The sequence below is a fragment of the Mustela putorius genome, unplaced genomic scaffold (genome assembly GCF_011764305.1).
Source record: "Mustela putorius furo isolate JIRA1106 unplaced genomic scaffold, ASM1176430v1.1 tig00000698_pilon_pilon_pilon, whole genome shotgun sequence".
Taxonomy (NCBI): Eukaryota; Metazoa; Chordata; class Mammalia; order Carnivora; family Mustelidae; genus Mustela; species Mustela putorius.
Genome location: NW_025421449.1, coordinates 3,317,007 through 3,329,601, shown reverse-complemented (window position 1 = coordinate 3,329,601; position 12,595 = coordinate 3,317,007). Strand labels below are relative to the sequence as shown.

Genomic DNA, 12,595 nt, shown 5'->3' with positions numbered 1-12,595 from the left:
TGCTCCTGTCCCTGTCCTATAACCCCTGGGTGTTCATGTCTCAGCCTGAATTCTGGCTGGGAGCTCCAGACACGGTTCCCACCAGCTCTGCCATCTTGGTGACACAGACAAAGATCATCAGAGCCCCTGCGTGTAGCCATCCTTCCGTGTCTTTCACTGCTCGGGAGCTTTCCTCTGCCCTGCTAAAGTAATCCCTTTTCCACTGCTGCTCATTTTTTTTTTTCCTCATTAATTTTTGATTGCTGCTGAGAACAAATGCAAAAAGAAAGGCAGAGACACATTTCAGATTTTGCTCACTCCGTGTTTTCATTTTTAATTAAATAAGTCAAGTAAGCCATCAAGTGATGGTTCACATTCTGTTCCACAAAGCGAACCCTGACCGGCGGTGGCCCCTGTGTTTCCAGGAGATGGCAGACGGCAGCCATGGCAAGGACATCTGGGACATATGACAGCGGCAGGGCTGGGGGCAATGTGGCTGAGCAGAGCGGGCAGTATATATACATACGTGTGGACACACATGGCCACAAAGGGAGTGTCCCATACCATGTGGCCATGAAACGTGACACAGGGCCGAGAGCTTGGCAATGAGTTTGTGGGATCCAGGAGGAGGCAGGGGAGCCAGGCAAACTTTGCCTGAAACAGAGGAGATGGAGGTTTCTGGGGTGCCCACTTCAAGCCCAGTGGTAGAGGAAGCGGGGTCTTTTCCCAAATAAAATACTTGGTGTACATTGTGAGCTGGGCCCACGGGGATGGCACGGTGTCCATATCCTCAGAAACACACACCTCACTCATCCCCCAGGCACAGTCATGGAATGACCAAGGACCCCAGACCAAAGCATCTGGATCTCCCAGCTCTTAAGACTGAATTTGCCAATTCTGCTTCCTCTTTTTGAGGTTAAGGGCGGCTTCCACGATTCCTGAAACTGTGGGCCGCTGAGAGGGGATGTGGCTGCATTCAGGAAACGTTCAGGAAGCCTTCTGCCTCATCCAACTGGACCACAGCCTGGCGATCTCCACTAGCAAACCTACCAACCTGGGGCCCTTGGAGCTCAGTGGATGCTCCTTCTACTTTGTGCAGATGGGCAACCCCTACCTGCCCTTACTTGGCTTCTGCAGATGCATTTCCCTTTGCCCACCCTCCTTTCTTCCTGCCCCAGATAGCCATCCCTTCGGGACCTGCCTTTGCTTTCAGCCTTGGAGACAGGAGCCGGGCACTGCCTCAGGGACGCGGCCATCTGCTCTTCTGGTCCTCTCCTTCATAATCCAGGGCCTAGCGAAGGGCAGGCCATCAGTCAATTAAAACAGGACCCAATCTGGGACCAGGGCTGGAAGAGACCTTTGGGGTCAGGACCAGACCATCTGATGCTTACCTCACCTGGCCAAGCGCTCATCTCCTGGAACAGGGATCCCTGACTTCCTGCTAGAACTTGCTCCATCATCAGACAGGACAGTGGTGGTGTGGAAAGACGCTACTGTAATGGGTTGGGTGGGCCCTCTGCTCTCAGGGGTCCTGTCAGCAGCTGCCCCATTAGTCGAGCACCTGGCAGAAGCTTCCAGGCTGAGGCTACTGGCAGACAGGAAGCCAATCTTCATTAAACATTTCTTTCTATTCATTTAGTTATTTTCAAGTATACGTATCACATAAAGGGACCTAAGGCTAATTTCGTTCATGTCCCTCAACCTTAGTAAGAACTTGGTGATAACGTGCAGTGATGTGGGGTGGGGAGGGAGAGGGCCACAGAGCTGAGAGTCTGCTTTTTTTCCTCTCTGTGGGGACTCAGGAACCCTGCTCCCAAAGACCCCTGCCCCCAACCTGGCGCCTTTATCCCCTCCAGCATTTACCAACAAGGCCAGAGGAGAAGCCAGGAATAGGCAGCTGCGGTAACAGCCTGTGGGTGTTAAGACACTGCCCTGTCTCACTAAGGCCTGGAAATGTTCTGAACTATTTATACAGGCCAGGCTAAAGAGGTCTTCATCAGGAAAAAGAAAATGAGTAAACACACATTCCTGAATGGGACTCTTGTTCTGGAGAAGCTGGCAGCCCCAAAGGTGAGGCCTCAGCTGCTCCCTCCATCTGAATGCAGGTGAACACGGTGCAGGGGTGGGGAGGAGGACACTAGAGCTGGCAAGAGCAGAGACGCCTGGGCTGGCCTAGGTGACAGGAGAGACACTTGCCCCAAATGGGCCACCATCCTCGTCCCAGCTGCCTGCTGAAAACCCCAAATGCATACCTGAACCAGGTCCCCCAGAGTGTAAAGTCAGTAGTCACCCCACCCTGTCCTTCCTCAAACCCGGAGGGTTCCCAGGGCGCTGTTGAGCACTCTCTCGAGTTGTGTCCTGTTTCAGACACCAGGGCAAAGGGATATACAGCAGAAAGGGCCTTCAATGTCGCATCATCAAAACTACAAGAAAAAAACAAGGTACCTCCTTAAACAATGCCCCAAGGACAGTCCAACACCCCCGGTCCTTGGGCTTTGCTCTTCTCTTGTATTTTGAATCGTCTTCTTGGAGTGTACTCCGAGTATGGCGCGAGTTTCTACTATGGTTTCTCGTCTTTCTTGATTTGGGTACAGCTTTGAGTCCCTGCAAATAAGGTATTTTATGTCTCTTCTTTGTCACAAAATAAATAAATAAAGTCAACTCGTAGTGTACAAATTGTCAATGTCCTGAGAAGTCCCAAAGGTCCATTCTCGGCACTGTCCTCAGAGCTCCGGGGTGGAGACCTTAGCTTGAGGCACAGGAAGGAAGAAGTCTGCTGTCCACACCAGGGCAGGGGGCGGGGAGGCAAGAAGAGCCCCAGAGGGAGGTGCCTGCCCCCATCCCTACCAACCACAGGTGGGACGCAGTGGGGTAGGGGGAGGAAAAGCCAGCACTTCTGGGCTCACCAGAAGGCTCTTGGGTCTCACTCTGCCCCAGAGTCAAGTTTTCAGGGCTGGAATCCCTTTGGACCCCAAATTCGAGCCCCTGCACCACTTATTCTGGGACTGGAAAGCCAAGACTGGAGACATCCTTGAATGACTGTAGTCCACGGTGATGGGAGACCCAGCAGCTCCAATGTGGTAATGAGCACAGACCCCACAAAATGGCTACAGTCCTCAGCGTCTCAAACAGCAGCTTCTGGCCAGGACACAATCCCCATGGCAGAACCAGCTGGCCTCAGATCCTGTTTCCCTGTGTCCGAATTACTTAGACTGAAACTCAGCCCTCTGGGTTTGACAACAGGACAGATTTGACAGAGGAGTTGTCCAGGAAATCAGAAACAGCCCTAGTGAACTCTGCAGCTCTTCAAGGTCTGAGGGAGACTGAGTTCTACTCCCCAGTGTGGGGATATTTGCTGCTTGGCCACAGGCCCCTGACCCCCTCCACCCCAAGGAAATTCATTTGGACTTTGAGATGTTCCAATCTGGCCTTGTCTTGGGAAAGGGCGAGAGCTAATTTATGTCGCTTCTCGACACACAGCAAAGAACCCAGGTGGCTTCTGAGACTCATTTCACACAAGGCTCGAACAGAAAAGCCCGTGGGGCACTGTAGGCTGCCATGTGGCTGCCTAGGCTCTGATCCTTCCTCCTCCTCCTCCTCTCCCTCCAGCAGGAGCCAGGGTGTTCCCTGCTGGTCCTCCCAACCCCCTCATGCCAAGACTGCTTCGAAGCTGCACTCTTGCAGTAAGAAAATTAAAAAACAGAGCCACAAAACAAGATACCAAACTATAAATAACTTTAAAAAAAAAAAAAAAAAAACCAACAAGTAGAATACCCAGCCTATCCCAAGTTGAGCAACCCTCTTCCCAGAGCCCTGAAAGTTGGAATTCCAGACACTAACCATGTAACCACGGTGACCAACCGCAAGGCTGACCTCTGTACTCTGTCTTCCCAGGGTAGGGGGGTATCCTGATATGACTTCTCCCCCAAGAGCTCTCTGTACTCTCTTCTGGGCCCTGCCCCACATGAGGCCTGGCAAAAATGGCAGGACTTGCCAGCTGCCTTTTGCCTCCAGTCAGGCCTGGGGCAGCCTTCACACAGGGTCATGCTCTCAGGGAGCCAGCCCAGCTGGGACAGGGTATTAGGGCTGCAGTCATGTGAGGGCTGGCCACCCCATTTCAAAACATCCTGCCTGCCAGCAGGGAGGACATGAATGGGCCAGAGGAGATAGCCAGGGGAAACCAAGGCGGGCAGAGGCTGCAGACTCAGCCCTTCTGGGTCTACCTTTCAGTTCAAACCTGGTCAGGAGCAGGGTCATGGCTCATGATGGTGTTTCCTTCCCCATCCCCAGCTAATTCTAAAAATGTAATGAAAGGCTCCACATTAGGGGTGTGATAGTTAAATTCTGTGGAATAAAGCAACAGGGCAGCTTGCCTGTGTATGTGTGTGTGGATTTGGACTTCTATGTTGTTTGGGTCTATGTGTGGTATACATAGAGGCCTTATTTTTACACACGTGTGTGTTTTATAGTTCCTTGTAGGCCTGATTTCATAACCGGCCCAGCTCTTCCATTTGTGAAAATATCGAACCGTTCTTGGTTGAAAAGCCCCAACTGCCATCCCCTGACATTCTGGGCGGTTCCAGTCCCTCCCCAGGGATCCATGAGGATTCCACACTGGATGGTGTAGAAATCCAGAAACTGAACGATGAAGGCTGAGTACAACGGGAGGGCTGCTGTTGACTTGTCTGTGCGCACAGCCACTTCCAGATCAACACCGGGACTCTGGCCCACAGTGTCTGTAGGCATTTATGCATGTTTCTTATATTGTGTGTGTGAGAGAGAGAGAGACAAGAGACAGAGAAAGGCTTGTTGTCAATAGCTCCGGGCCTGGATGCCTATTCAGGAGACCACAGCTCCTTAGGTCCTGGCCTGGCAGCCCTGGGGGACAGGCGCTGTCCCGCTCTCGGTGAGAGACCCCAGGCCCCAGGCTGCGACATGGGGGGAGCCCACTGCTCCAGAAAGGCTGCCTGCCCCGCTGGAGGCCGCTCACCCGCCCGGCCGCCCTCTACCGGAGCCACCAGCTCACCGCCGGCTGTCCTGGGGGCAAGGCAGGCAAGGGCGGGTCTTTCCCAAGGAGGGGAGTGCGCGTGCGCGAGCCCGGGGCCGCCTACGTGACCCAGAAGGTTCCGCGCTCCTCCAGCAGGCTGACCGAGCGGTTGGTGAGCGAGGCGGCGTCCTGCGCCAGCCGGTAGCCGAAGAGGCGCATGGCGGGGCCGCAGGCGGCCTGCACCACCTGCGCCAGCTTGAAGGGCATGCCGAAGCGCCACTTCTCGAACTGCTCCGAGGAGTTCTTCTGCGTGGAGTAGATGCCGTTGCCGTCCTGCGCCGCCTGCGTGTTCCTCTGGATCCAGTCCTCCACCTGCGGGGTCAGGGGGATGCCGGCGAAGCGGTACATCTCGCGCGCCTTCTGCAGCGGCCAGCGCGCCACGTCCTCGTAGCGCACGAGCATGTAGCGGCCGCGCAGCCAGGCGGGCTGCCGCAGCCCCAGCTCCGCGGACAGCCGGATGCTCTCGCAGTTGCCCCGCAGCCGCTGCACCTCCTCCTCCCCCAGGCGCGCCTGCCCCTCAGCCAGCCACTTCTTCCAGCCCTCGTACTTGCCCGCGAAGGCCACCATGCGGGAGGCCAGCACGGCGCGCGGGTCCCGCACCAGCTGGATGACGCGCAGGTCCAGCCGCGGGTCCTCGGCCAGCGGCTGCAGGAACTCCAGCTGCCGGATGCGCACGGCCTTGAGGGCCATGTGCTCCTTGCGGCGGCAGGCTTCGGCGGCCAGCGTCACGTTGAGGGGCCCGCAGCGGCGGTTCTTGCAGTGGTACTTCTCGAAGACCTTCTTGACGAAGGGCGTGCACACGGGCTCCTCGCACAGCGAGCGGCTGGAGCCGCGGCGGAACATGAACTGGGTCAGGTGGTCCTCGGGCAGCGGGCTGATGAAGTGCTCCAGCACGTACAGGTCGCACAGGAACAGCTGCTTGAGCACGTCGCGGTAGACCAGGGCTGAGCCCGCAGCGCTGGCACCTCCCGACTCGAAGGACACTGTGCGCTCGATGTGCCACAGCGGCTCGAAGAGGTAGAAAATGTTGCCCTGCTGGTTGAAGAACTCGCCCACGAATGAGGAGCCGGTGCGCGTGGTGGCCATAAGCAGCACGTGGCGCCGGGGCCCGGCCCCTGGGGGTGGCGGTGGCCCCTCGTCCCCAGCTGCAACCTCAGCCTCTGCCCCAGCCTCTTCCCCCACCGGCTCTACACCCAGCTGCAGACTGAGGTTTCGCAGGCGGCCCTGCAGCTGGGTGAAGGCCGAATCGAGCTCACTCAGGGACAACAGGGACGCATTGTCCGCCAAGATGAGGGCTGGGTCGGTGCTGTTGGCATCAGCCAGGGGTTGCGGGATCTGCTTCAGCTTGTCTGACACCCTAGGATAGGAGGACAAAGGGAAATCGGAGTCAGCGAGTGACTAGGGACTCCATCCCTTGTGCACCTGGAAGCTGACTCCCGGCCTGATCACCCAGAGCCTATCTTAGCTGGGTTTGCCCAGAAGCTGACATGGAGGCAAGGATTTGAGGGCTGTTAAGTAGTTTATTTGGGACATGATCGCAGGAGAACTGGTAGAGAGATAGGAAGTGAGGTGGGGAGAAAAAGAGGTCTGTAAAGGGTGAGCAGGCTGTGCCTGTGGGCAAACCAGTCCCCCTGGGGCCTCCTAGGAGACCGTGTAGAACACACTGGAGGATTCTCTTGCCCAAGGGACATGAAAGGCCAGCTGGTGTTGGCTGCGGGTCCTAGCTTAACTGTGTGCAGGTAGAGAAGAAGTTTGGTGGTGGAGAGCTGCAGGGGCTTGCAATAGGACCCCGTGGGCACGAATAGTCCATGCTGAGTAACACAGTGCCTGCTACACAGCCCAATTCCTAATCTATCCATGGTGGCTACTTTCTTGCAGGGTGTTGTGTTAGGAAAATAGGTCTAAGAAATCCTTCTGTGGCTAGCAGACACACAGCAGAGACCCTGCACACACTAGTATACTGCCAACTCCAGGAGGGCAACATTCCCAGTGAAGCCAAGATAAGTACGCACCCCTGGAATTTAGCAGTATATAACACGGACAGCTGCACATGGCAGTCCTGCCCACCAGGGAATGTGTACCAGCAACCCCTGCCTTTCCATGGGCTCACCCTCACCCATGGCTTCGGCTGGTGTAGTAGATGTGCTGTTAATGTGAGGCATCATCCTATCCAAGATTAATAATAATCATCATGGTCATCAAATACTGGGTACCAACTGCGTGCCAGCCACTGAGCTAAACGTTTTACATTTCCTAATTTAATCTTTGTAAGGAAAGCCCCATCGTTAGCCATATTTTATGGAAGAGAACTTAGGACACAGAAAAGTGAATTTATCCAGGCTGTCCCTACCAGAAAGGGCCTGAATCAGGATTGCAACGCAGGTTGCCTGAGTCCAGAGCCCCAGTGTCTCCCCTGTGCATTCCTGGGGACGTGTGCAGGACCACTGCCTGGGCACAGGAGGAGCCTATGATTACCAGTTTAAGGACGGCCTTTGTAGGTCCACAAAGAGCCCTATGGCTACCTCTTTGCCCCATCCACCCCTCCCTGATAAGGAAGACTTTACGCACTTGTACTCCTCACCTTGATATGATTTTATTTTCCTTTTCAATGAAGACAAAAACCACCACCACAAAAGCCAGGAAAAGGGCATATTTGCTCCTCATCCTCAGGCTGTGCAGAAAGTCCCAGCAGTCCTGGGGTAAAGCAAGTCCTTTCTCCATGGGGAACGGTGGGGCCGTGGGCTGTCAGCTCAGCAGCATCACTCAGGATCTGGCTTGCCAGTCTTCAGGTGGGTGACACCCTCGTTCTGTGAAAAGACCGCTGGTCAGGACAACCTTGTCTGGAGGTGAAGAATGAAGAGTTTTCCCACCCAACTTTTGAGGGCCGTGGCCTGGCTTAGCAGCCAGAATCCCAGACCCACTCTCCCAATGGATGAGGTGAAATCCGGTCATTTAAAATGCTAATCAGCCCTTTAATTCATTCATCCCACTTCCATCAACTTATCCTTTGACCTCACACATAATTCAAGGGCAAGGAGATGGAAAAGAATGTTCCTTGAACTAGAAATGTTTGCAACAAGAAAAGGCTACAAATACCTAAATAAAAAATGGAGATGGACCTATTGTAATGATATATATACACATCTACATGAGATCCTTCACCTGGGTCCTTCCAAAATCCCTCACATGGCCTCAGCCTTTGCAACACAGCCCCTCCTGGAGCAGCCAGCCCCTACCTAGGTTAGGGTTCCCCCCGGTCCCACCACCATGCAGACTCCCATTAGCATCTGAGACTGTCATAAGGTGAGCTGACTTGTAAGATCTGTTCACCGCTGATCATCCTTTTGTGGCTAAGGGGGTTTTGTTCAGGCCCCTCATTATCCTTTAGCACTGGGCCAGGCACACAGGAGACACCCGAGCACAGCTGCCGAACAACAGAAGGAATAAAGGAATAGATAACTCTCACCGGAAGATATATATATTTTTAATAGCTGAGCAAATACAGCATTCCCCAAGGAGCCCATTTCTTGCACACATCTGCACCATCACACACACCTGTCCTGCATCATGAACCCCAGATTCCAGCACAACACCACCCCATCCAACTCCATCCAAAAGTCTATGCGTTCTCCATGAGGACGGTCATTCATGGGATACTGTTTGCTCCAAGTGTGGGGAAGGCTTGTGACCTAGGTCAGTGCATCCAGGATCAGCTCTCTTCTGGAAAAGATTTCCCCACAGGAAGCAGCTGCCATGGACGAGAGAGTAAGAAGGCAGGAAGGTAGATGCTGGGGTCACACCTTCGTCACACAATGGAAGTGACTAGAAGGACAGCCAGTGCATCTGTCCTTTGGGGAAAGCAGTGGGCCAGGGGCTCTGCAATACCAGAAGGCAGATGTGGAAGCTGGCAGCAGAGTGGTGTGCCCCAGCTGTGCAGGGCAGAGGGGTGGTGAGGCTTCCTGAGTGTGGGTGACTGAGGAGCGGCTCAGGGGGAGGGAGAGGAGACCTGCAGAGACAGCTCCAGAGCAACTAGAATATTCCTGCCCCTTCCTAATTCTTCTGGGCCTTTCCCCACATATTCATTAAACAACGACTCCGTAAGCACCCACTCTGTGCCAGCCTCTGGTCTAGGTACTGGGGATACAGCAGCCAGCAAGCAGAGTTGGTCTCTGGCCTCATGGAGCTGACACTCGGGTTGGAAGGGCCAACTGGAATGATCTGGGTGGCTGAGATTCATTGAGTGCTTCCTGCTCTGGGCCACGTGCCATGCTAAGCGCTTGATTTGCATTTTCTTCTCCAACCCTTACAGAGTCCGGTTAGGGAGCAGTTATCCCATTTTACAGATGAGGAAACAGGCTGACGGGTTAAGTAACTGTCCAAGGTTCCCCCAACAGGAGCCTTCATCATCCCTCCAAGACCCAGGTCGTCTGAGCTTCCCAGGGCTCCCCAGTCACCCCCACTATAGCATATATGGTTGGGCTTTCCAGCTGATGGTCTGCCTGCCTGTCCTCCCTTCCCAGAATCTGAGCTCCAGGAAGCAGGGACCAGCATCTAAAACGGCACCCAGCATATGCCAGCTGCCCAACAAAACACAGGTGAGCAAACCTGTCAAAGCTGATGCCTGGCTCAGTGCCTGGCAGGCTGTCAGCATGAGTTTGCGGAACACCCCATGGGGTATGAGGCCATCCATCTCTCTGGAAGGGTGAGAGTCAATGCTGAGTCTGCAGAGCAAAAGGGATTAAAATCCTGACTTCCCGCCCTCTCATCTCTTGGCTGGAGAGTTGCCTGTATCTGATGATGTAAGGGGAAGCAAAAGGAGCTGGGACCAGGAGTCCTGGGTTCTAGTCCTTTCTGTGTGTCTACCATGTTGTGTAGCCTTATAGGAGTGATTTAACTTTTCTGAGTCTCAGTTTCTTTACCTGTAGCACGGAAAACCTGTACATAAGGCTGCCATGAGGAATAGTATCTGGGGCACGGTAAGTGCTCATTAACTATGATAGGAGAGAAACAAGGGGAGAAATGGCAGGGGTGGGTGGGGGGAGTTGCTCTCATTGTCCTCTCCCTTCTGGGTCTTTGATAAGATCAGAAGTTCAGCCGCCTCGATGATGGAAAGTTCCCGCACCTTCTCCTTCCCTCCTCTGCAAGCACTGTTTCTATTTTTGAGTTGCCATCTCAGTCCCCTCGCCCCCCTGAATAATACAGGGTTCCTAAGAACCTTCCCAGCATTGCCCTAAAAGGAAGAAGCAATGGTAAAAACTCTTGACAGGAAACACAAGGCAGGCTGCTGGTTCCTTCGCTCTGGCCCAGCAGGCTGCCTTTAGCCTTAGCTCCAGAGACCCAGTGGATGGTGGGCAGGCAGATGAGGGAAGTTTAGAGATCCCAGGGGCAATGTGGGAGGTCCTCCGACCCAGGAGCTGGGAGAGGGCCACAAGGGCCAGGAGGTCACAGGGTCACCAGGGAGGAAGATGGGGCCAAGATGGGAGTCACCTGGCAAAGCTCCCAGCAGAGGCCCCCTCTAAGAAGTGGGTCTATGACTTCTGTCAAGGCTAGTCAAACCTCTGTGATGCTCCCTCCCAAAACCCAGGGTGCACTCTTCCTTCGCTTATGGTGAGAATGAAACATTTGTGCTTCTCTCGGCAGATGCCCCCTGCCAGTGGAGTACTCAATACCTTTCCTCCCCTGATACCCAGCAAGTGGAGTGACAGCCAAAGGAAAAGGTGAGATGCCAGCCGAGGTCCCATTTCCAGGGCGCCAGGGTCAATGGGGAAGAAGGCCAGAAGCACGGGCCAGTGCAGCTCTGCCAGGAGGCCGCAGAGGGTGGGACAGCTGCCCTTGGTCCAGTCATCCCCAGTGCTCATCTCTGGAGCCCTCCCCTGGAGCCCTCCCGACCACCAACTTCCCAGGGACCATCTCCCCTCCCCCACACTTCCCTTCTCAACAGATTGTTTCATTTCCTTCCTGGACAGAAATGTACTGGTTTCTTGCCAAATTCAACCACTGGCACGTAGCTTCCGTGACAGGAGAGCTTCGTCCATCTGTTCCACCCCTGTATTCTGTGCCCAGAATCCCCGTGCCCAGCTCTGTCTGCATGGGGCACAGAGCAGGTGTTCGAGAATGCTTGTCGGATGAACGCACTCATGCCTTTTCCAAAGCGTCTGGCCCGGCGGGAGATGCTCACTCCTAAGTTGGTAGGACACAGGAAAAAGGAACAGCAGCTGTTCCCTAGATGAATAAACCACCTGTGTGCTTACGGGTGTGTGCTCCAAGTATACACCCCGAGTGTGTACTGCAGGCAAGTAACTAGAAGTGTGTGCCATGGGCAAAACTTCACACTTGGGGTTTCAAACATTGGGTCTCTTGAATTATCACTATCAATCCGGGATGTCATTTTGAGGATGAAGAAACCAAGCCCTGGGGCTTTCAGTTCAAGCCCCTACAGCGATGCGCTAATAATGGGAGGAGGGCAGAAAAGCCCCAGGGGTATTCCAGACAAATCTTAGAGAAGGAATAAAAAGAGAGTAGGCTGGGCTAAGGCCCCAGCTCTACGCACCAACCTTCCTACCCTCCTCTCCCCTTGGGGGCCTTTCTGGCCAGGCCTCCCCCCTGCACCACGAGGGACCCCCACTAGACAACAGTTTTCTACTTGGATGCCTCCCAGCCTGCCCCTGCCTCCCCTAAGGGAAGGTGGGGTCCCAGAGTCTGCTGGGAACGGGAGCTCTGATAAGGGACGGGCCCTGCCAGACATTGCATCAGGCCGCAAAACTCCACTCCCCTCACTTGCTGGGCCCCAGAGCCACGGGGCCGACTGTTCACACTCCAGAGCTCCAGCTTCCTCTCCCAAGAACAAACCCCTCTAGGATCCCCTTAGGGGCATGGGCCCAACCTCAGCCAAGACAGACAGAGGAGAAGCAGCCACAGGTAAAAGTGTGTCTCACCTGAGAGGCAGTGGAGGTCCAAGAACTTGTGAGAAGCTGTGGGCCACCATCACGAGGTGGACCAGGGGGCAGAGGGCCAGCCTGGTGGGGGTGGGGCTGCACCAGCTCCACCTGGGACAGCCCCAGCTGCCCCTCAGCCCTGTTTTGCTCGGTGGAGATAAGGAGAACACACCCTACCCCCATTTGAGAGTCGCTCTATCAGGGTCTGCTCAGCCCTATGAGCGAAACATCCTGTGTGAACCCCAAGGCCAACCGATGCATGAAGTACAGGGCCCCAGAGAATAGTTCCGGGCCTTCCAGCACCTCTCACACCAAGCCCAGGGCCCTGGGTGGGGTCAGTGCTGACCCTGCACTCTGGGCTTTGCCTAGTCAAGGCCTGCAGTGGAAGCTGGCATCCAGGATGTCCAAAAGAGCAAAGTGTCCTTTCTACCACTCCTGAAAAAACATGACTCTTGTTCTAACGCTGAAGAATGTCAGCACCAGGAAATTTTCTAACCTACCTTTCCTCATTTTTTTATCTACAGAAATTCAGGCTCCGAGAGACCAAGGCATACCCGTGGATGATGACAAAACTCCAACTACTACGTGGGTCTCCTGTGTCCCAGGTGAGTGATGGCCCTGTCCTCCTTTATCA

General features: G+C 54.6%; 1 protein-coding gene across 6 annotated transcripts in view; it reads right to left on the bottom strand.

The window, feature by feature from the left end:
• Positions 1–280: 280 nt before the first annotated feature.
• The window catches only part of CHST3 (carbohydrate sulfotransferase 3), a 33,144-nt gene continuing 20,829 nt past the window's right edge, over positions 281–12,595 (bottom strand). For 3 of the 6 annotated variants that reach the window (XM_004769492.3, XM_004769491.3, XM_045083464.1), the window contains exons 2-3: positions 7,608–7,833; positions 281–6,383 (exon numbers count right to left, since the gene is read on the bottom strand). In XM_004769492.3, the coding sequence (XP_004769549.1) occupies positions 5,087–6,383; positions 7,608–7,747 (1,437 nt within the window). In that variant the 5' untranslated portion in view covers positions 7,748–7,833 and the 3' untranslated portion in view covers positions 281–5,086. Of the gene's footprint in view, positions 6,384–7,607; positions 7,867–11,961; positions 12,206–12,595 lie in introns of those variants that run through there. The other 3 variants (XR_006607700.1, XM_045083466.1, XM_045083465.1) reach the window with 3 other exon arrangements.